The 24,337-nt window shown below is 41.0% G+C and overlaps 1 protein-coding gene across 1 annotated transcript in view; it reads left to right on the forward strand.

The window, feature by feature from the left end:
• Positions 1 to 23,956, forward strand: part of COG6 (component of oligomeric golgi complex 6) — a 64,253-nt gene extending 40,297 nt beyond the window's left edge. The window contains exons 13-19 of the mRNA XM_038761789.1: positions 246 to 363; positions 9,228 to 9,359; positions 9,793 to 9,960; positions 11,532 to 11,639; positions 14,383 to 14,436; positions 15,840 to 15,919; positions 23,727 to 23,956. Of these exons, the coding sequence (XP_038617717.1) occupies positions 246 to 363; positions 9,228 to 9,359; positions 9,793 to 9,960; positions 11,532 to 11,639; positions 14,383 to 14,436; positions 15,840 to 15,919; positions 23,727 to 23,874 (808 nt within the window). The 3' untranslated portion in view covers positions 23,875 to 23,956. The remainder of the gene's footprint in view (positions 1 to 245; positions 364 to 9,227; positions 9,360 to 9,792; positions 9,961 to 11,531; positions 11,640 to 14,382; positions 14,437 to 15,839; positions 15,920 to 23,726) is intronic.
• Positions 23,957 to 24,337: the final 381 nt, after the last annotated feature.

Genomic DNA, 24,337 nt, shown 5'->3' on the forward strand with positions numbered 1-24,337 from the left:
AGGATTTGGTGCAGTTAAAAGATGTTCCAAATTGCTTATTGCCTTCCTTGATAAGATGATTAGGGAGAATAACCACCATTCCCTAAGCGTCAGATAGTGCAAAACCTCTTTCCTTTGATCGTTCACTGTGCCATTTCCAATTTCCAAGAGCCTTTAACGCTAGGTAATTGTTATGTGAGCACTCTACAAATCCAAGTAGTTCTGTCTGCTTTGTGAAGATAACTTAAATACTCTTTCATTTCCAGTGGTATTGTGGGAAGTAGTGCAACCACACTGTTGACCACAATTGAAGAAATGCATTTGTTAAGCAAAAAAATATTCTTCAGTAACCTGAGTCTTCATGCCAGCAAACTAATGGACAAGGTATGTTTTAGAAACACAGCTCTTAAAATGCATAAACTAAGCAAGTACACCAGACTTTACCTAGAATGTTTTCATATTCTGTATGTTTCTACTGATGCTGTATAATTTGATTTTATATTTTCTCACCTCTGATGTATTACTTTGTGTCAGTCCCTGAAGGAACTGATGGCACTGATTTAGAAATTGGGTGATAAGCTCAAAAAATTATCCCAAATTTAAAGTGACCCTTACTCTCATTTTGTATGGTATTTGCTAAGCACTTACTATGTGCCAGGCACTGTACTAAACGCTGGGGTAGATACAAGTTAATCAGTTTGGACACAGTCCCTGTCCCGCACAGGGCTCTTAGTCTTAATTCCTCATTTTACAATGAGGTAACTGAGGCACAGAGAAGTTGTGACTTGCCCAAAGTCATAGAGCAGATAAATGGTGGAACCAGGATTAAAACCTAGGGCCTCTGACTCTCAGTCCCGTGCTCTATCCACTAGGCATGCTGATTCTTGTGGCTTAAAAACTCCTTTTTATCCTTTCGTAGTAAAGGAGAAACACTTCAAGTACGTCAGAAAATGTTTCTCCTTCGTTCTCAGAAAGTCATAGGTAAAGATGAAATGATTTCCCCAAATTGTAAATTTAAAGTAGACGAATCCATAATTGAATAATCTGAAACTTGTTATTAAAAACTACATGAAAGGTCGTGGGAATTTTTTTAAAATTGTAATGAAATACTTGATTCTTGTACCGAAGTTGGAGGAAAAGCAAGTATTTGAGGTTTCTCACCCCACACCCCCTTTCTCCCGGTTGTTTTTCATGGGGCTGCCAGGTCCCAGTCCACTCATCCCATGGGTGGGGTCCTTGGCTTCTGATGGAGTCCATTCTAGTAGGGACTAGATATATATGTATATATGTTTGTACATATTTATTACTCTATTTTACTTGTACATATTTATTTTATTTTGTTAGTATGTTTTGTTGTCTGTCTCCCCCTTCTAGACTGTGAGCCCACTGTTGGGTAGGGACCATCTCTATATGTTGCCGACTTGTACTTCCCAAGCACTTAGTACAATGCTCTGCACACAGTAAGCGCTCAATAAATACGATTGAATGAATAGTAGGGGCCGGGAGTGCTGCTGCTGAGCACTGCGCCCGGTACTGTAGGAGTCTCTCCCCCAACCAACCCCTCCATCCTAATCATTCAATCAGTGGCGTTTACTGAGCACTTACTGTGTGGAGAGCACTGTATTAAACCATTTGGGAGAGTACAATACAAGAGAATCGGGGCTTTAAGTCTAGAAGGGAAGACAGACATTCAGATAAATTGTAGATACTTACAAAAGGTCTGTGAGCTGAGGATGGGGTGACTATCAAGTACTTAAAGGGTAGAGATCCAAGTGCAAATCTCCTTTGTCCTAGAACCCTTGATTATCTTTCCCTGGCTGAAAAAAGGTTTTGATCCCCAGCTATAAACTTTTGGACTCTGATCTGAATGCACTGTCTCCTCTTCTTAGAGGAAGAGACTTGAAACTATATGGAAGTTTTGGTAATTTATTTCCACTATATGTTGGAGTTAACTCGTTTCTACTCAGCTCCTCAAGGGCAGGAATCAAGTTTAACTATTCTTTTATACTCTCACAGACACTTGGTACAGTGCTCTGCACACAGTAAGCACTCAAGGAATGCCGTTGATTGATTGATGTTTTTTCAGTTCACTGATTTCATTTCTTTCGAAGCATGAATTCTAAAACAGTCCATAGAGTTTCATTTTTGTTTTTGGGAGGAACTGAAATGCAGTAAATTTCATTTTCTTGAAATCAGGATCACAGTATTCAGGCTTTAAAAAAAATGAATGCATATTAACTGGATGTTAAGGATTGTGTTTCTTGAGGTTATGTTCAATATGTAGCTTCTATATTCATATTTTAAAATACTTCAACAGAACCTATTTCAAGTAATAATGGACATTTTTACGTATGGTATATTTGTTTGATTGAGTTATTGGTGAATTTTAAATTTTAAAAGGGGTGAAAGTGTTCCAAAAGTCATCAAGAGGACAATTGTTTGAAAGCATATATTTACTATAATTTTATTAGCATATAATAACTGATTATATTGTAAAAGTCAGACTGAAATTTATTCTGCCTGCTGAATGTGAATTTTGATGGTTCTTTAAATTTGGGCCAGATAAATGTGGGAGTTTTTAAACAGAACCGAAAGCAGACCCAAGAATCTCAATTGCAATTTATTTAAAGACCCTCTCATTAGTTGCTGAACATATCTGCCAAATTCCAGAGTATTAAGCGAATGATTGCTAGCTGTTCGGTATTTATTTGACTTGGGGCTCTTTTACTGTACATAGTAATGTTAAATAAGCCAAGGAACATTTAGAGAAGGCCAGTCTAATTTAAACTGAGACATCATTGTGAGCATTGCTTTGTATATTCAGATTCTTTTCCTGCATTGCTAGATCTGCACTTATGAATGGCCGAGCTTCACTTGAAAAGGAAGATAAAGAATTCCATGCCTGAGCAATGCGTGCTCTTGAAAACTGAAGTGCCTCACATTGTACTCTTAACCAAAAGGTGCATCTTCAGTACAAAAAGAGCTGCTCAATTTATTTTTTCAGACCGGGTACAGAATTTTCTGCCTGATCTTTATTTTCTTAAGTGTAGAGAGAGGTGCCTTGTAAAACACTACTCCTTAATGAAAAGGCTTTTCTTTCTATTAATTTTTCTAGCCACTTAAAATTCTCAAATCAATCCTCTTGTTTTTGCTAGTGAGGCCCGAGATTCTTTCCCTGTTCATATGGTTTTGTTTTCCTAATAAGGGCAGAATCTTTAAATGGAGGTAAAATAGTTGAGAACAAATAGAGAAGCTGCTAATTTAGAAACCCTTAGAACACCGGTCTCTGAAGAAACCAAAGGTTCTTGGTAAAGAAACCTGAAACTGTCGTAGACATGAGGTACGTGTAGGTTGGAAGTGAAAAAGCATCATACTCCAGTCTCAAATTAATGCCAAAATATCCTCGATCACGGCCCAGTTCAGATCTGAGAACAGCTTGTTCAGAGCACAATCAATACTAATAATAATAAACCATGGTGGACCCCGTTCTCTGCTATAAACTTACCTAAAAGTTGTAGTACTAATGGGGAGAGAATACATACCCCTTTCAGTTTGCTATTCGCTTTTCCGTTCTCTCCCTCGTCCCTCTCCATTTCTCTCCCTCAAGGGCGTTCCTTCCAAGACTGTTAGAAATGACAGGATTTAAGCAAGAAGGGGCTCAATTCTCCCCAAATGTTCTTTACTTTGAAGTTTTCATTCTGTTTTCTTAGTGTCACTGGGTGTTTTGATCTAACTTTTGGGAGATGATAAATTGAATGGCTCAAATTTTTGTTTTTGAGGGAATTAGTAAAAATATCCTTTATGTCATGAGTGGATGGATTTTCTTATTTCTTTGTAGGCACAGGTCTCAAGTTCTCCCTCATTGTGCTTGTGCTTCTATGCCATCTCTGTAGACGGGATAATCACTAGCCAGGTTCAGGTTTTAGAACTCTCAGAGCTAGTCAAGTTTCACATCAGGGAGAAAATTTAATTTGCCTCACCTCCGCCTGTCAATTTTCCTCTTTTTGTAAAATAGTGTTGAGCTAGCTGGCTAAAATCTCCTTCCCCTTTCTCCCCCTCCGCACTCACACTTAAGGCACATTTTTAAAGCCCCATTCAGGACATAAAAGTCTTATCTATTCAGAGATCCTATAAAATAATTTAGGCCGAACCTATGAATATTCTTAGTCCTGTCAAACTAATGAAACCCTGAAGGAGAAAACACTACTCTTCTGTTTCTGTTTTTCTTCCCTGAAAGGAAGTGAGAGACAAAGGGCAAAAGGAGAGGTAGCAAAAAGTAAGTTGATTCAGTGAGGATGTGCTTTTATGTATTTTGATAAGGAAGATGTGGGAATCACTTCGCTTGACAGTTCACTTGCTACTCAGCAGAAATCAGAAACTGCTGGTCCTCCTCCATTGGTACGGCCCCGGTGACCTTGACAGAGATACGGAGTCCGGTTCTCTGCTTTCTGTAAATTCTTAGAGGACCGCCTTCCAGGGTTTACATAGGGGACAGAGAAAATCTGCCCACCTCTGCATCCAGTTGCTAAAAGGCAAGCCATGAAATGTATCATCATCATCAATGCAGTTTGAGCACTTACTGTGTGCAGAGCGCCGCCACACAGTGCTCTGCACAAAGTAAGCGCTCAATAAATACGATTGAATGAATGAACTAAGCCCACACTAAGGGCAAATCAGAGTTGGTAGGTGGACAGGTTCCCTGCCCACAGCCCTCTGGACTGTAAGCTGTGATATGTGCTCTTGGCGGGGAAGGGGAGAGCTGCCTGCCATTCTGCCTTTGTGATTGTGGTAGAAGCTGTGCACTGCCAGTGCATCTGCCCTTAGGGTCGAGGCAACAATACCACCTTAACTTTCCAACAAATGTTTGAGCCACAATCTCCTCACTGGCTCAAGTGACAACAAGGGACCCCGAGGAGAATGTTCTCACCCCCATCACTGGCCCTAGAGGTGGTGACTGTGCCCCGGGGAGAATATAATTCAATGAATGCATCGCTGAACCGATCACCTCTCCTTCCCTGGCACACGGACACCAACTGCCGTAACTCCATACTGCTGGGAACATCTGCCCCGGCTCGTTGTTCGCACCCTCTAAGTACCCTTAATGCGCCGCCCTTTGCATCTTGCAGCCACCGCTTTAGCTGTTTCCCATGGGAATTCATTCCTTGATACTTGAAGACAGATTCATAGTCCCCAAGTCCCCATATAAATCGACTTGCTGCCTCCTCACATCACAAATGTCAAAAAGAAGTATTGTCCTCTTTGAAAAATGTTCTCTGCTGGTTCTTATCAGGAACTGAAGGGTTGGTTGAGGTTCATTTGTGTTTTAAATCACTGAAGTGTTTCAAGTTGTTAACATTTACCCCACCAGTATGTGTCTTGATAAAGAGAACCTCTTTGCTAGGGGGGCTAATTCTTCATAACACTTTTTTGTTTCATTGGCACCTGAAGAAGTATTGAAAGACCTACTTAATAATAATAATTATGGTACTTGTTTAGCACCTACTGTGTGCCAAGCACTGTTCTAAGCACTGGGGTAGATAATAATAATAATGATGACATTTATTAAGCACTTACTATGTGCAATGCACTGTTCTAAGCGCTGGGGAGGTTACAAGGTTATCAGGTTGTCCCACGTTGGGCTCAGTCTTAATCCCCATTTTACAGATGAGGTAACTGAGGCCCAGAGACTTGCCCAAAGTCACACAGCTGACAAGTGGCTGAGCTGGGATTTGAACCCATGACCTCTGACTCCAAAGCCCGTGCTGTTTCCACTGAGCCACGCAGCTTCTCAAAATAATAATAATAATGACATTTATTAAGCACTTACTATGTGCAAAGCACTGTTCTAAGCACTGGGAAGGATGCAAGGTGATCAGGTTGCCCCACGGGGGGCTCACAGTTTTAAGGTACAAGTTAATCAGTCCGACACAGTCCCTGACCCACATGGGGCTCACAGTCTTAATTCCCATTTTACAGATGAGGAAACTAAGGCCTAGAGAATTGAAGTACTGGCCCAAGGGCATACAATGTACCTGTGGTGGAGCTGGGATTAGAACCCAGGTCCTTGGCCCATGTTCTATCCACTAAGCCACACTGCTTATATACCTAGTCGGGAAAAGTTCTTGATTTTTTTTTTAATTAGGGATGTTTGTTCGAGTTCATCAGGAATAATCACTAGGTATACGCTGGCATAATAAATAACCCTCTATTTGTAGATTCACGATGTCCTCTCTAATGATAATGTTAGTGAGACGATGGGGCTGCAGAAATTCCTGGACTCTAATGATACACTCTGATGCAGTCTGTTCTTGGCTGTAGGCATCTCCTAAAATAAAATAGTGCATGTGTATCTCGGGTCATATACCATCAAGATGTGATGAGTAACTGGTAGATGATACTGGTGATCGTCCAAGCAATGAATAAGTCAAGGACTAATTGGCAAGAGAAAATTCCGGTATGGTGGGTATGATGTCCCTTATGGAATTCAGGGTGATTTCTCTGACTTTCCTCTGCCCATACCTACATGGAAATTTGGGTAGGGACAGCCAGCTCTTTCTCTGTCTCTTTACTTCATCTATAATTTGTTGATTATCGATTCAGATTTTTGGTTGGTTATTTGGCAGTCGTGTTTGCTTGGAAAGAGAGTCCACTTTCTTCGGTGATTCCTGAGACCAGGAATAGACTGCCCCACCGCTCAGTAAGCAGGTGTCCAAGGGGATCTTACAGTTCTGCTTCCCCTGAGTCCAGCTGCGTGCTCTGCACACAGTGGGGGCTTAATGAGCACTGTTCTTGACTGACTTCTCTTTGGGCTCGTGGTGTACCCTCTGTGTTCAACAGGCAAGAAAGAGAATTATCTCTCTGGACAAACGTGCTTGGGAGGTGGATTTTACTCAACGGATACATTGTTGCTAAATGCGCATAAGAGTGGTTTTGAAGGAAAGCTGGCATTGCTCTAGTCTTATGCCTGGAGAGCGTGGGCACTTTTTTCTGTGATAGACTTCTATTCTTTTAATTTTATTTGTTACAGCATATCTTCCATAGAAGTTACCGGTTATCCACGAATTTTATTTGGATTTCTGTATGAGACAGTTATGATTATCCAATCAGTAACAACTGGTTACTTCTGTGAGCAAGATGTGACGTCCTTCTTAAATATAAACCTGGCAAATTGTACATAGCAGCCTAGGAGATGGTTGTCTGTGAAAAAACATTCAACCAAAATTGTCGTGCATCCTTTAAAATTAGACTGGGCTTGCTGGCCAGAGTATCCCTGGGTCTGTAATACAAGGTATATGTGTTCTTCCTGCTTCACCTCAATGGGGATTTTTCAAAAATCATCTGGACGGGCAGTTTGCTTTCAGACAGGTTTATTTTTTTCCAACTTTTCAACCACAAATTAGCCCATTTCCTCGTTTGTCTCTTCCAGAGACCTGAAATTTACCATCCCTGTTGGAAAGTGTTAGTCTTGCGACAAGCCATAGGACAAATGCATTAGTGCAACCAGTCACTATCTTTTTTTCAAGCCCCTATTGGGTACGAAAATGTCGTAGAAACATAAAAACATTAAGAAATGCTACTAGCGGGTTAGACCACATTTCCATCCAGCGCGACATTCTGTGCCTGGGAGTGTTGGATGCTTTGGAAAAATAATGTTTGCCCTCTCTGACATCCCAAAATTTTCCCTCTATATCCCTAATGTTCCCCCTATTATGGACTTCTAATTCAGGAATTTATCTAATTCCCTCTTGAACCCGGTGATATGTCTGGCCTGTACCATTTCCTGATGTAATGAATCCCATATGTTTACCATACTCTGTGTGAAGAAGTGTTTCTACAAGCCTACGCCTTTTTAGGCAGGCCAGATTTGGAGCTAGTAAAATGTTAGATGTTTTTTAAAGGAGTTCCCAGGAGTGACAGTCTAATTCTTGGTGGAAAATCGGGGTCTGTATTAGAAAGACGTTGCAGAGATTGACATTGAAAATGCTGTAATTCTAATCCATCCTCAAGCTGTTCATTAGTAGTAGTGTATTGAGGGCCTACTGTGAACAGAATAGTCTGCTACTTGCTAGGGAGAGATTACAACACTGGTCAAAGATGCACTCACTGCTGTCAAGGAGATTGCAATCTAAAATGTGGGAGTTGAGCAGATTCTTGCTTAGAAATTTATCCAAATGCAGTTTGTTTTTTGGGTGGTGGTTTGGTTTTTTAACCACTATCGGCAGCACTAACCCAGGACCGGTCAATCATGAAACCTGGAATAAAAGAATGGACTTGACCCCAGTTGACCAATAACTTTCATGAGCAGAGAAATAATTGCCCAGGCCTTAATAATTCTCCTGGGAAGCATTATCTATTATAAATGCATAAGAATTAAAGTTCAGCCTGTAATTTCCTCTTACAAAGCCAGAAGTCGTACAGATTCTCTTAGAAAAGGAAAGCTCAGGGGAAACATCTATTTGCCAAAACAATTCCATTAAAAACTAAAATGGAACAATTATCCTAGAAATATTGGTCATCTTCCCAAAGAAAAATGAATACTTTCCATGCCTTGTAAATTCAACAGCGTTAATTTAACTCTTTTGAGGCTAAGATGCCTTCCCTTCTCAAAAGTTTTTCAGATAGTTTGCTCTGCGTTTCTGAGGTGATAACTTCTGACATTCTTCAGTGTCATTTTTAGTGGCAGGTATTTTTGTTTTAGAATTATATAAATATATCATGTGTCTATAAACGTACCTATGCATTTGTGTGCCAAATAGATTTCATCTCGACTCATTCCTTTAAAATCCTTTTTGTGTGTCACATTTACCAGTAACCTACAAATGAAGATTTATAAGTAGGTTAGAGGCCACTCAAATAAATGGTGTAGATGGGAGGAAGAGGAGACATGGGAAGGCCAGCCAGGGAGAGGAAGCAGCCTGAAAGCCGGCCTTGGGAAAGATGGGGAAAGAGAGGTGGGAGTGAGACTAAGCCTCCAGCTGGCTTCTCCTCAATCCTCTGCTACTCCAGTGCTCCCCATACAAGCAGGTCTATCAGTAGTGTTTTTTGAACACCCAGTGGGAGCAGAATGCCATATTAAAAGCGCTTGGGAAAGTACAAAATCATTAGTAGTCAGGATCCCTTCCCTCCAGGAGCGTACAATCTAGTAGATAGCATGTGGCTGTGGTTTGTAGTATCTAATATGCTTACATATTATATACTATATGCATATATGTGGTAAGGTAGTAGATGACGAGTTACGTGTTTTTTAGGTTGAGCTGCCACCACCTGATCTTGGACCAAGCACTGCACTAAATCAGACGCTCATGTTGTTGCGTGAAATTTTGGTGTCTCATGACTCTTCCGTTGTTCCATTAGATGCTCGTCAAGCTGATTTTGTGCAGGTAAGTCAACAGTCCGTGGTACGATCACCAGAGATGCTGTTTCTGTTCCCCTCATATCCAAGACCTTCTATATTTTCAGTTTTTTTCCTCTGGGTGTACTCTTTTCCTCGTTAAAGGCTTCTCTCTCCAATAGCTAAGCTCATTCCTCTTCAAAGAACCTACAGCTTTAAAGGATTAATTTGTTTCCAGTCCTACCAATTTTATTTTTTTATTTTTAAAAAATTTTTTTTAAAGATATTTAAAGATTTTTTTTTTAAGACAGCCTAAGGTTTATATGATCCAAGCTAAAGGCTTGGATCACCTTGTCCCCATTCATCCCTGAAACTCTGTTGTGCCTTTGACTTAGAGCATTCCAGACACAAGCATCAGGGACGATGTCCTGAGAAGTGAGGTCGGCCCACGTTTTGATCTTATCTCCTTTTTCCTTTTTTAGGTTTTATCCTGCATCTTGGATCCCTTACTACAGATGTGCACTGTAGGCGCCAGTAATTTGGGCACAGCCGACATGGCCACTTTCATGGTCAACTCGCTGTATATGATGAAGACAACTTTAGCTCTCTTTGAATTCACTGACAAACGGCTTGAAATGCTGCAGTTTCAGGTAAGCGCCACTTATCACATGCAGGCAATGGGAACACACGTTAGCATTTATAAACTTATTTATATCCATCCTCGGCAGCTTTGTATATGTTTAATTTTACATTCAACTGTTAATCGTGGCCACGGAATTTGTAGACATTATTTGATGTCTCTGTCCCCCAGTGGAGTGTAATAATAATAATAATTATGGTATTTGTTAAGTGCTTTACTATGTGCCAAGCACTATTCTAAGCACTAGGGTAGATACAAGGTAATCCGGTTCTCCCACGTGGGGTTTACAGTCTTAATCCCCATTTTGCAGATGAAGCACAGAGAAGTTAAGTGGCTTGCCCAAGGTCACACAGCAGACTAGTGGTGGACCTGGGATTAGAACCCACGTCCTCTGACTCCCAAGCCCGTGCTCTTTGTGGAAAGAGGACAGTATGGGAAATCAGGAGATTTGGGCTCCAATTCCAGCACTGCCTCTTGCCTCCTGTTTGATCTTGGGCAAGTCATTTAACTCCTATGCCTCAGTTTTCTCATATGTAAAATGGGGACAAAACCGTGAACCCCATGTGAAAACGGAACTCTGATCTGAGCTTCTTGTACCTCTGCCAAGGATTTAGTACAGAGCACTGAATCCAGCGGGCCCTCAATAAATACCACTACCTCTATTACTTTAATTTACATAATGCCAACCAGAGCACTCTCATTCATATTTAGTACAGTGCTCTGCACCCAGTAAGCGCTCAATAAATACGATTGATGATATTCAGTCCCATTTATCTTCCAAATTCCCCTGGACCAGGCAGAGAGAGGGGGAATCACAGATAATGGAACTGTACTCCAGACAGGAAAACAAGTTACCAGAGGGTGTGACTTGACCAAGAGCTCACAATGAAATGGTGAAATTCTGGCTTCCTTCATGTTAGACAAAGTTTGTCAGAATGTGGATTTCAAGTTCTGAGCTATAAATACTGCGATCTCTTTCCAAGGGTGTAGGTACTGCAGGAGGTGTTAGGGAATGGAGATATTTTTAATCTATGCGCAAACCAGTGTGAGGCAAAACATAATTGTTATGCCAAGCTTTCTAGTCCCATAAACCAAATGAAAACACCAGCTTCTGAGATGGCTGAGGCAATGAGAATTATTCAAATTCAAAGTCATGCTGCATTTGTAATTTCTGATGACAGGTTGCAAGTTTGAGTTGACAGCATGCTAAACTATTGTATACCTACAAAATAGCTGGCTTTGCAAACTGAACTTTTTTATGCACAAGGGAGTTTTATTCCATCGTTTTTGTCTTTTTTTCCCCAAGGGGCGAATTTTGAATGTAACCCAAGTTTCACAAGAATTTCACAAGAATGAGAGACCTGGGAATTCTGAAACCTCTTTAAACCTGGGCCATTCCCTGAGTTCTGGGTAATAAGAATAATAATGAATTAGCTAGTTTATAATTTTACAAAGAATGTGCAACATTTTCAACGATCAACCCGCAAGTGAACGTATAGCAACACAAGCAGCCAATCCACAGGAATGAGTTTGACATGCTGCCCTAAAATATGTTGTTTGCTTTTTGGATTTCTGTTCTAGATTGAAGCACATTTGGATACGCTTATAAATGAACAAGCCTCTTATATATTAACGAGAGCGGGCCTGAGTTATATCTACAATACTGTACAGCAGCACAAACCGGAGCAGGTAAACGCAAGGATTCCCATATAAATACTGTCATTTGTAACTTCTCTAAGCATCTGTATAGCCCTCCTGAGCCTTGTTTATTGTATGTGCTCAGGGAATCAGGGAAGAATTGAAAGGCAGGGTCCCTGACTCCCTGAATTCACCTTCTGAAGAGGTGGAAGAACCCCTAAGGTGACAACAAACCATAGGTTATCAATACCAAACATAGACAGAACTAACAAGATATAACAGTAATAATATTTGTTCCTTACGGAATTGTTCTGGTTGTAAGGAATGCACTTTTTTGAATGATTTAAATTAGCTTAAGCAGTCAGCCTTTATTGATGGCACATCTTCAAGAGGCCTTCCCTCACTAGTCTTTTTCTCTTCTCCCACTCCCTTCTGTGTCACCCCATACTTAGATTTGCGCCCTTTGTTCACCCCTCCCTCAGCCCCACAGCACTTGTAGGTACATATCCGTCATTTATTTACTTTACCATCTGTCTCCCCCTCTAGACTGTAAGCTTGTTGTGGACAGGGAATATTGCCCTCCCCCAAGTACTCAGTACAGTGCTCTACACACAGTAAGCTCTCAAATACCATTTATTGATTGGCAAAATTTACATTCTATAAGTAAGAACAAATCATAGGATTTAGGTTTTACTTACCTGTTCTTAAGAGTTGGCCAATAAAATGTAGCCAAACGTAAGTTACTTAAAGAAGTAATTTTTGCTATATCTTGTGTTCATTATAAGTTCAAAGAGAATATAATGAACCTGCAAAAACTGAAAATCATTTTATGCATTAGGAATCAACAGGGATGCAATTAAGTTTTTTCGTGTTCTTCCCATTCTTCATTTTCACCCTGAGTCCTAGCCAGCAGCTCCTAGTTTATGGTGCCCTCTCCGTTATGCAGTATTTTCATTTTGCCCCTTGCAAACATGATGAAGGGGTTTCATGGTGCGAGAGATGGAAGCAACAGCAGCTCTGGGCTTTTGGTGTCAGGGCCTTCAAAGCCGTACTGAAGGCACGCCTCCTCCAAGAGGCCTTCCCAGACTAAGCCCCCTTTTGCTCAGCTCCCCCTTTCTTCCGCATCACCTTGACTCGTTCCCTTTGCTCGTCCCCCCACTCCCCCACCGCACTTCCGTGTATATGTGTATATCCATAGTTCTACTTATTTATATTGATGCTTGTTTACTTGTTTTGATGTCTGCCTCCCCACCTCTGGACTGTAAACCCATTGTGGGCAGGGACTGTCTCACTATTGCTGTATTGTACTTTCCAAGTGCTTAGTACAGTGCTCTGCACACAGTAAGCGCCCAATAAATATGATTGAATGAATGAATGAGTGAAGGGCTAGGTGGCCTGGGCCAGTGGGAGATGGCCCTGTCTCAGTTCCCCTCATGAGGATAATAATAGTAATAATCATTATGGTTAAGTGTTTACTATGTGCGAAGCACTGTATTAAGCCCTGGAGTAGATATAACCTAATCAGGTTGGACACAATCCCTGCTCCACATAGGGCAGTCACTCTCCCGGAGAGGATGTACAGCTATTTAATCCTGTACATTTACATTTTGGAATCTGAGGGTCAGAAAATTAAGGGACTTGCTCAGAGTCCCACAACAGGCAAGTGACAGAGTCAGGATTAGAACCCGGGTCCTCTGACTCTCAGACCCGTGGTCTTTCCCCCGGGCCCTTCTGTTCAATATCCCAAAGGGCCCTGCCTCAAAAAATCTGGCTCACTGTTAATCGGCTTCCTACTATGCAGGAATGAATGCAAGTGAGCGGCCAAAGTGGTCAGTTCTGAGTCAGGTGGTTTACCATACAGCCTAAAGTTCACCCATTCAGGCCCTCACCAAGCCAGTGGTTCCCAAGAGTTGCAGAGTGTTTAGTGTTGGATACATGACATCTATAGCTTTGAAGTTAATGTAGTGATCTGACTGACAAAAAGTTCAAATTTGTAATGCCTAATCCCATCCCCTTTCCTGATAAAAATAAATCTTTGATACGTCCTATTTTGATACCCTGCAAATCTGAAAACTGACCAAAAATAAATTTCCAAGGACCTGCAAAGTGTTGTGTTAGTTTTGTCTGCGATTTATTGATTGAAAGTAGTTCTATTATCTCCATTTTGCAGATGAGGAAATTGTGGCACAGAATGGCTTAGTGATTCACCCAAGGCCCCACAGGAGGCCAGTGCTAGTGCTGGGATTAGAACCCAAGTCTCCTAATTCCTAGTCCCAGGTCCTACCAGGCCATCCTGCTTCATGGCCTAAGGGTTTATACATTCCCATGGTTTTGTCTGGGTTTATTTTTTTTTGGGTGGTGAGGTGGGGGGTCTCTAATCTTGCATCACATCCCACTTTTTAAGGCCCTCGTTCCATTCTATATTGGCAGCTAGTACATGCCCCAAATAAATCGCTGTTTAAAGGATGGCCGAGGCTTAGATCTGCAGCAGGTGCTTGCTTGCTTTCTGGGTAATTTGATTTTCTTTGATCTCAAGCACTGCCCAGTATCCTCTACCCCAACTGTCACCAATCTTCACTGATAGGCTTTTTTTCACAATTGTGGTTTGCATAAAATTTGCTCTTGTCTTTGTGAGGAGGGAGGTAATGGTGATGGCAGAAGCAAAAGAAAAATCCGAAAACCACATTAAGCATCCTGTTTCATTTTTAAGAAGCCATTTTTGAATGACAGCTCAGTCCTAAAGGGCACAAGACTACTTTTAATTATATGTTGCCTTTGGTTTGTCTTTCTTTAGGGTTCCTTAGCAAATTTACCCAACTTGGATTCAGTCTCACTGAAAGCTGCAATGGTAGGTGTTTGCACCGAAATATATATCATGTAGTGTCTATTCAGTCCTTGATTTATTTTCCAACGGGCATTAAATTGAAGAGATTCTAAGTATTATTCTCCAAACATTCCAACAAGCCATCCGAACTAGCTAATAAAAGCTGAAAATGAACACCGTGCTCTACTAAACAAGCTGGTGCAGGGCAGTGAGAAAGGTACGATTATATTAAAACAAAATCAGTTGATTTCCCTGCCCATTAGCTAGTTTCCCTACTGGTTATAGCTGTTAAACAGTAGCTCTCCAAGACATAAATATGAGACTCAGGTTGCTGTGATACAGTACTTTTTCTAGGGCCAAAATGCTCCCCCCTCATTATCTTTGCAATTTTATTGAACCTTTGTATTATGGCACTCTTTTTGGCACGTGAAATTTTGACTTATACACCATGAATAATGGGTCCTTGTACATTGTAAGAGAATCACCGCATCACATTCATGTAAGGTTACGAGTAAGATAGGAATACAACTCATATCCTGGAACCTTACCATTGCTTTTATAGTCTCTAACCTGTTCTTTTGCACAACAAAATTAACTTGGATAGTAAAGCTAATTGTAAACTTGGTAGAGAGAGTAGAGGCTGGCTCTTTTAATAGGAATTTAAAGGCTACCTCTTAACTCTAATCATGGAACTGGTTCTGCCTCACCTGTCATTAGGAGACTGGCCTAATGACAGGTTTCAGGAAAATGCCTTTCAAAGAGGCTCAGATGAGTCTCCTTAATTTATTTCCCAAATCACTTTTTAAAAACAAAATGATCCAAAAGACGAGTTCACTTTTTCAGACGGCATCCAGATTGATGCTCACTGCCTGCTACCTCAATTACCAGATACTCATCCTAATAATTTTTTTTTTTGTCCTCAGAAAGCCTTTAGAACAAATTATCTAAGGGCTCTTAATGGTCTTTGGTCCCTTAGTAGCTTTCCTTTCTGCTTACACCTTCAGCAGTTCACCACCTGTGAACCCTGTCCTCCAAGTCACAGGCTGATGGTGCTGAACTCAAATCAGTCATTTTGCTTCTTGTTCGCTTCTAACGAGAAGTTGCGGGGGAAATGGAAGCTGGGGACCATTAGGGTTTTGCGTTAACTGGATTTCAGTGAGCTATGCTATAGCCCTATTGTCTACATCCATGGGTTACTCAGAGTTGGCAATTTTGAAAGAAGGAATCTGCAGTTTCTGACAAATGGAGTTAAAATGGCCTAGAACTGCCAGTTATGGAGCCCTTATAGGAGGATGGCCAGGTTTTTATTCATTCAATCGTATTTATTGAGTGTTTACTGTGTGCAGAGCACTGTACTAAGTGCACTAAGTGTTTTTAGCACTCGATGGTGGATACGTTACATTTCAAGTTTTCTTTTCTTCTTTTAGGCTCAGTTTGATCGTTATCTAGCTGCCCCAGATAACCTGCTCATGCCACAGCTGAATTTCCTTCTGAGTGCCACAGTAAAGTAAGTAGCTTAACCCTGCCAGACATTCTAATGACCCTCTGATGGTTTAACAAACAGACTTTCTGTCGGAGACTGCAGAGCTTTGATGGGAAGAAAGTTCTAGAATCATATTTGGATCAAGGAAGGAGGGGGAAGGAAAAGGGGAATCAAGGGATACTCTGAGGATAGGTGGTTACTAAAAGTTGTGGAAATGTTTTAGTATTCAATGTTAAATATGTTTTTGTTTCTCTGTTTGCCTTCCTCTCTCCCCACCTCCCCCCAGTAGTTTGTAAGTTCCTTGTGGACTTGAAATAGCTTTAAATCATTTTGGGGGGTTTTGCATCTATCCAAGCACTTAGTACATCTTTACACACATTGTAGACACTCAGTTAATACTTTTGTTGACAACGCTGATGAGATCTGATCCCAGATCCTTACTTAGCCTTTTACCATGCAGAGTTCCAAGTGCTGTATTTCACTCGAGTTTGTGGGGAAAATAACGCCTCATTTCTTAACTTCCTAACCAAAATGTTATTGAAAAGCTGCAGAGGACCGATATACCCACCACTTGTTTATAATTGAGCCGCAGTGTGACCAGCCAAGGCTTGGGTTAAAGCTCAGGGTTCAAAAAGCCGCCCTCGTTAGATGTGCGTATGAAGCGGAAAACGTAACTGAGTATCTTATTCCCGGAAGAGCTATTTCCGGTATCATCATCAATCGTATTTATTGAGCGCTTACTGTGTGCAGAGCGCTGTACTAAGCGCTTGGGAAGTACAAATTGGCAACATATAGAGACAGTCCCTACCCAACAGTGGGCTCACAGTCTAAAAGGGGGAGACAAAACCAAACATACTAACAAAATAAAATAAATAGGTAGATAGGCATTTAGACAGTGTGGACATTGCCGCTCTTCTCGATAGGATCTGTGCACTGAGTAAACCATTTCAAGACCCAGACATTTCCAGTGACAATCTATCCTACAAATGGTGGGCCTGCCAATGCAGTGAAAGCCAAAAAAAAGGAGTGGGATTGAAGCACTTCTTAAATATGAGTGGTGTGAGATAAAAGCATTGCAAAGTGAGCAGTCACAAGCGTCGTTCGGGAAATCGGACTCTAAGGGGTATGCAGGGGGGGATCATAAGAACTTGGATGGGTGTTCTCAGTTTCTCACCCCGGCCAGGGCCCCTGCTGCTATGCCACAAAGGAGAAGTTTCTGTCTAGGCAGCGGTCAAGTCATCAGGAAGGGCAACGAGGGCCAGCGTGGAGGAACAAAGAAAGGAAAAAATGAGTAGAGTAAACGGAGAGAGGAAGGGACAGCCAAGATAGACTGACAGAAGAGTTGAGTTACACAGGGAAGAGACGGTGAGAGATAAGGAGATAATGACAGGAAGAGAGGAAAGGGAAAAAGGGCAGGGAAAAGAGGAGGAGGAAAAGTACAGTGTCTATCTGAGCCAGCCCAGATATTTCCGCTACTCCATAAAAAAAAAAAAAATTAGTGCTGACAGTGGAGTGTGAACACCACTGTGGTCTCAACCAGCTTTAAATCCAGACTCCACTGCGAGTCCGGAAATGTCAAGGGACCCGAGAGTAAAGGAGCCATAAATATGATAGTTTGAAATTATGTTCCTTCCTCTTCAACACTGCAGTCTTTGAATTTGGTATGGTTGGAGTTGTTAGTTCTTACCTGTGCACAGACCAGGGTACTTAAGTGAATGCCAGAAAACTTAGAATCTAAATCATTTTAGGAGGAAGATATTTAGTGGGGTGGAATTTTTTTGCCATATAATTATTTATAATTCAAGATATCACAAGAGAGTAATAATCATTAATAAGTAAATAATTATTGGTTTTGAGCAGTACAAATCATAAGATTTCATGTTTTCTCATTTAGAAATATTAATATCAATTATAAATTCACTGATGAGTAATAATGCAGAGCATTTTAGAGAGATATATGCCTTTTCTTAACCTCGGGTTTCCTTAAGGTTGCCATAATACCTGAAAAACATTTGTGCTGGCAGGCTTTCAACAGTTGGAAGTGTGATATTTTTGTCCAAATCTTGCCAGTACCATTGATTACCTAGAGGGATATATTAGCTAACCTTCCAGCTCTTTTTGTTTTCTGTGTGTGTTTCTCTGAATATATTATGGAAGAATTGACCTTTACCTGAACACTACATTAGTAGAATGTGCACTGTGTCCAAAAATTCCATTTCCAGTAAACCTAAAAATTGTTATTTTCTGTGTTGGATTTGTGAGTTGAGTTCTTTGGTCTTGGGCTGGGTGCTTAGCATTCCATAATGAACAAATCATTCTTGCTAACAGAGAGAGTGCCCTTAAAAAGGGGAGATCCGCAAATGGAGGCATATATAAATAAAATATACAACAACGATAAAAGTAGTTTCTTTGAAGGGTATCCTTCCTCCCTCATTGTTACTAGGTTAGCAGAGAAGCAATGTGGCCTAGCGGAAAGATCCCGGGCCTAGGAATTGGAGGAACTGAGTTCTAATTCCAACTCTGCTGTATGACCTTGGACAAGTCACTTCACTTCTCTGTGTCTCAGTTACCTCATCTGTAAAATGGGGATTAAGTCCTCCTCCCCCTCAGACTGAGAATCCCACATGGGACAGGGACTGTGCCCAACCTGATTAACTTTTATGTAGCCCAGTGCTTGGGAATGATGTTTGACACATAGTAAGTGCCTTACAAATGCAATAATGATAATAAGTCAGTTTCCTGTAGTGAAGAAATACTATACAATATCAATCAAGTGGGCTGTGTTAGCCATTATAGTCAGTAAGAGTAGGATTAAGTCATTTAAGAGTGTTCTGAACCGTAATTGTGGATTACATTTATGGCCTCAAGTTATTTTCCAGTTTCTAAACAGATGTGGCAAACATTATTTTCCTACCTTTTGAGATCTGATATTTAAGTAGGTGCTTTCTTCATATTCACTGTTGTCCGGTGACACTTTTTTGTGACCACCTGTGGTCACAGTAAGAATGAAAACTAAAAATGAAAATTCTGGCTTGAGACCACCTGTGGTCATTCTCCATCTCAAGCCAGAATTTTCATTTTTATTTTCTTGGATTTGTGTGGATACTGCTTGTATTTGAGTTCACATCATATCAGAAACCAAAAAATATGAATCACCCACCAATTCTCCTAAACAAAATATAAGGCATTTTAATATGTAATATTTTTAAAAGTGCAGAATTTAGTGAAACCACGTCAGTTAACACACCCTGTATCTTGTTTCCTGCCTGCCAGTGTCTTTTGACTTACTGGAGTAAGCTTGGACTCTATCCCGCTGTCACTGGGGCTCATATCCCTCTTCTCTCCCAATTCCAGATCTGTAATTTATTTTAATATCTGTCTCCCCCTCTAATCCCTAAGCTTCTTGTGGGCAGGGATCCTAACAGCTCTACTGCATGGCACTCCCCTGAAGTGCTAAGTATCCTGCTCTCTACACAGCATTGCTTGATCGCCTGATTAAAAGGAGCTGCTTCATCTTCTTAAACTGAACTACAATGCATCCTTAAAGTGCTTTCACACCCCATGCCCACCACCCTCCACCCCCAATTTTAAGACACAGGACAGTGACTGGTTGGGTAGCTTGTCACCCACTCTCCTCTCCTCATATCCCCCAGCGACTAAAGCTGAGGTAAGGAGAGAATGGCTTCAATACCAGTAGCCTAACTTCACTGTAGCATCTCAGCATCCATAGGACCAAGTATGGTCAAGAGAATGTTGTCTGCTGTGTGACCTTGGGCAAGTCACTTCATTTCTATGTGCCTCAGTTTTGTCATCTGTAAAATGGGGATTAAATCATCCTCCCTCCTACCTAATCAATCAATCAATCGTATTTATTGAGCGCTTACTGTGTGCAGAGCACTGTACTAAGCGCTTGGGAAGTACAAATTGGCAACATATAGAGACAGTCCCTACCCAACAGTGGGCTCACAGTCTAAAAGGGGGAGACAGAGAACAAAACCAAACATACTAACAAAATAAAATAAATAGAATAGATATGTACAAGTAAAATAGAGTAATGAATATGTACAAACATATATACATATATACAGGTATATATATATATATCATCATCATCAATCATATTTATTGAGCGCTTACTGTGTGCAGAGCACTGTACTAAGCACTTGGGAAGTACAAGTTGGCAACATATAGAGACAGTCCCTACCCAGCAGTGGGCTCACAGTCTAAAAGGGGGAGACAGAGAACAAAACCAAACATACTAACAAAATAAAATAAATAGAATAGGTATGTACAAGTAAAATAGAGTAATGAATATGTACAAACATATATACATATATACAGGTATATATATGTGTATATATATATATATACATATATACTTAGCGAGCCCCTTATAGAACAGGGACTGTGTCCAACTTGATTATCTTGGCTCTGCCTCAGTGCTTAATACATTGCTTGGCACAAGGTAAGCTTTTAACAAGTACCGTAAATAAAAAAAGTGTTATTGAATTACCACCTTCTCAGTGGGATTCCTACCTTTCATCATCACTCGTCAATGCTGTGGTGATTGGAATGAAGCCACCCACATGACTTCTTGTGAGCTCCATCACTAGTCAAGGTGGCAGTAAGCACTGTTCTTTCTGGGTGATGCCTGTTTTTGTTCTTATTGTTTTGTGATGTGATGGTTGTTGTCTTAGTATTGCCATCTCTTCGCTAAGTATTTGCACGGCAACAGTAAAGTTCATCATTTGTGGTCTCCTGGCTAAAACAACAAAAGTGTAAACCTGGCATTCTAATACCCAGAAGTGTATATTGTCTTTTCTTCCCAACTTGCAAATCTTTATCCGTTAAGACACTTTTTATTTCTGCGTAGAAATACCTTATCCTCTTAACTAGGGTGCTGTTAAAAGGCCACCTTTTCTCATCACGGAAACTGAATGTTGAGACAAACTATTTTTAGAAATGCTGGGTTTATGATAATGATAAAAGTTGTATCGTGTTGTCATGGCAACTGGAATCCTACCGCACTGATTAATGACAAGAACACTGATTCTAGTAGTGAGAGGACTCATTTCTTACCACAGTTCATTGCTTTAAAATATTAATTTAGAATAAAAGGTTTTCTGTGAATATATTTTAAAATGTGAATAATATTATCCTCATTCAGTTCACATGAACAGATTCCTACTAATCACTGCATAAAATATTTAATAGTTCTCAACATCCTGGAGCTTGATATTTTCAATTAGTGCTAGTTAAATCTTTTTTTTTTCCTGTAACCTGGAAGAATGTATGAATTTCTCTACTTCTCGAAATCTTGAATTAAAGAGCCTGAATCTTATTTCTAGGCTGTTCTGTCATGAAAACGTGCTTTATTGTCAACAGCCGGAATTTCTTTTGATTAAAAAAAATATATTTAATAAAGGTAGGGCCTTTTTCCACCAGAAAAATAAGCTCTTGCCTAGGTGGAACTTCATTCGGTAATATTTATCGAGCGATTACTGTGTGCAAAGCACTGTATGAAGCGCTTGGGAGAGTACAGTATAACATAAGGCAGACACATTCCTGCCCACAACGAGCTCACACCCATTCTAGACTGTGAGCCCGCTGTTGGGTAGGGACTTTCTCTGTATGTTGCCAACTTGTACTTCCCAAGCGCTTAGTACAGTGCTCTGCACACAGTAAGCGGTCAATAAATACGATTGATTGAATGAATGAATGAATTCAGGGTTCACAAAGAGCTGGAAAAAGTGTCCCAGATTCCGGCCACGGGGTGTCATGTGGTAAATCTCCGAGAAGTTATCCCACTTCCAGACGAGCTGAACTTGGCTTCGGGGACAAGCTTTCAGACCTGGCATGGTTGTCCCCATCTGGGCTTATTTTTCTGGTGGAAGCAAATCTCTAGAATTTGGTTTAATAAAGTGGATAGTGCTGGGAGATGATTGAATCCAGTTTAAACCATCTTTAACAGTACAAATTGAAAATGGGAGTCAGGAGTCCTGGGCTCTAATTCCAGCTCTTTCACATTCCTCTTGGGCAAGTCATGTAACTTCTCGGGGTCTCAACTTCCTCATTTGGAAAATGGGGATTAAATACTGGTCCTCCCTGCCCCTTAACACTGTGAGTCCCATGAGAGACAGGGACTGTACCCAGGCCGATCGATCGCATAGTACCTATAAGTGCTTAACAAATTCTGCTAATCAATCAGTAGTACTTGTTGAGCACCTTCTGTGTGTAGAGCACCAAACTAAGTGCTTGGGAGAGTGCAGTAGAATTAGCAGACATTATCGGTGCCCTCAAGGAGCTTGCAATATTGCCAGGAAGACAGACACTGAATTAATTAGGATAATTAGGACACTGAATTAGGTAGGAGAAAGAAAACATCACCCGTTTTGGGAGGGCAGGGACCTTTTTTTTTTGCCTCCTTATCTGGTTAGTACAAAAATGTGTATCCAACATATCTAAGGTATGACAGTAATGTATTCATCATTCTGAAAAATGTGGAGTTCGGGGTCATGAATCAAATGGATGAGGCTTCTTCATAACTTAATTTTGCCCCAAGCCTAAAATAAATCAGAGCTGGCATACTGAGACTTAGTTAATGGGCCTAATGAGGAATGTAATATTCTCTTCCTTTCTTTCTGTGCCTTTTTGTTGGCTTTCATGGAAATCTGTGTCTGGGGGGAAACACAGGGTGGATGAGCTCCAGGCAATGATTGTGTTCTTATCAGATGAGAACAGCAAGATAAGGCCAAGGAGAACGCTCTTGGACTGACTGCATTTTTGAAAAGGATACACAAGGCTAGGGTAGTCTAAAATAGTAGTCTAAAATAAGCTGTGTTTGCTCTGCCTGTTATCTGTTATTGTTTCATTAAATTCCTTCACAAACTCAGATTTCTTTGAAATCTGAGTATTCATAGAAATCTATTTAAGGGGGAATGGAATACAATAACAGATACAAAAGGGTTTCATTTTTCTTAGGAAAGCAGTAGTGGTGACTGGTAGAGTTGTGGCTGGGGAAGAGACCATGAATAGTCCAGGGTTTATGCTTCTTTTTAGGGACAGGATTCAAGATTTTTGGCTCTTCCTTGCTAGGGTGAGCTGGTAGGAATCTGGGCAGTAAGGTCATTTTGATGCCATTCAGACTCCACTCTTGCTTGCTGCTCTTCTAAAGGAGGAACGGATTGGGAACAGGTCTTGTCAATTGGACATTGGCAAATATATTACCTTAATATATTAGTTCTTCTATAACAATGGGGTGGTGTACTTTCCCAGCTGCTCAACATAGTATTCTCCACACACTTAAGTGCTCAGTAAATACCACTGACATTGATTGTGCTCTTGAAGAGCTTTGCGTTCTGCTGCTTGTGCCCTGTCCAACGCCATAATCATGTGTAAAGCACTGCAACACCCTTTTCATTAGAGTGGAAGATCCTTGTGCGGTAGGAATGTGTGATTTGCTTGATTTTGTCTTTTCCGGGCATTTGGTACAATGCAGTGCACACTGCAGGTGTTCAGTTGGTGCTGGTGTGCTCCTAAACTGTACAGTATCCAGACATATGTGTGTGTGAAGAACATAATTATAACAATTGTTAGAAAAAAACTATGTTAAAAAAAAAACATTGTGTGTGTGTTTGGTGGGGGCGTTGCTACAGTTAAAATATCCATATGGTTAAAGGTACATTTCTGACAATTTAAAGAAGTTCGTATGTCTATCTCTGGTTATCGCTGAGTGATGTACTTAAAACTCTCTGTCCATGTTTTGATCTTCCATTTCTGGGAGATTCAGCTGTAGTGTATACTCAAACGTTGTTTGTGTGTTTGTCATTAGAGAGCAGATCATAAAACAGTCGACGGAACTGGTCTGCAGAGCCTACAGCCAACTGTACGCCGCTGTGACGAACCCAGCCAGTGGCTACAAAGACCCTGACACTCTTGTCCACAGATCTCCACAGCAAGTGCAGACCCTGCTCTCTTGACTGTGGTTTCGGGAAGACGCGGCAGAGCATCTGTAAAACCATCCGGCCTCAGGATATTAAACACTTCCCTCTTTTCAAGCTAGTGGCGTTTCACATTTTAATGCCTCAAAATGGGGTTTTTTTTTTGCTGTTTTCAAGGCATCTGCAGGCACTTTGGCAGACGTTGTTCATTCATTCATTCAGCCCTTTATTGAGCACTTACTGTGTGCAGAGTACTGTACTAAGCGCTGGGCAAGCGCTTGCCCAACTTGCCCAAGCGGTTAGTACAGTACAACAATAAACAGACACATTCCCTGCCCACACGAGCTTGTTAAACTGATTCCCCTTGGTTTGGGGGTGTCTCCCCAGCCCTGGGGGTCTGCAGGCAATGCCTCCGTCTCTCTTTGCCATTGCCAAGGTGAAACCCCCCCGACAACTGGAGCTGGGCAGGCAGAAGCTGAGGCCACAGTCCAGAGGTTCCCGT

Source organism: Tachyglossus aculeatus, chromosome 20 (genome assembly GCF_015852505.1).
Source record: "Tachyglossus aculeatus isolate mTacAcu1 chromosome 20, mTacAcu1.pri, whole genome shotgun sequence".
NCBI lineage: Eukaryota > Metazoa > Chordata > Mammalia > Monotremata > Tachyglossidae > Tachyglossus > Tachyglossus aculeatus.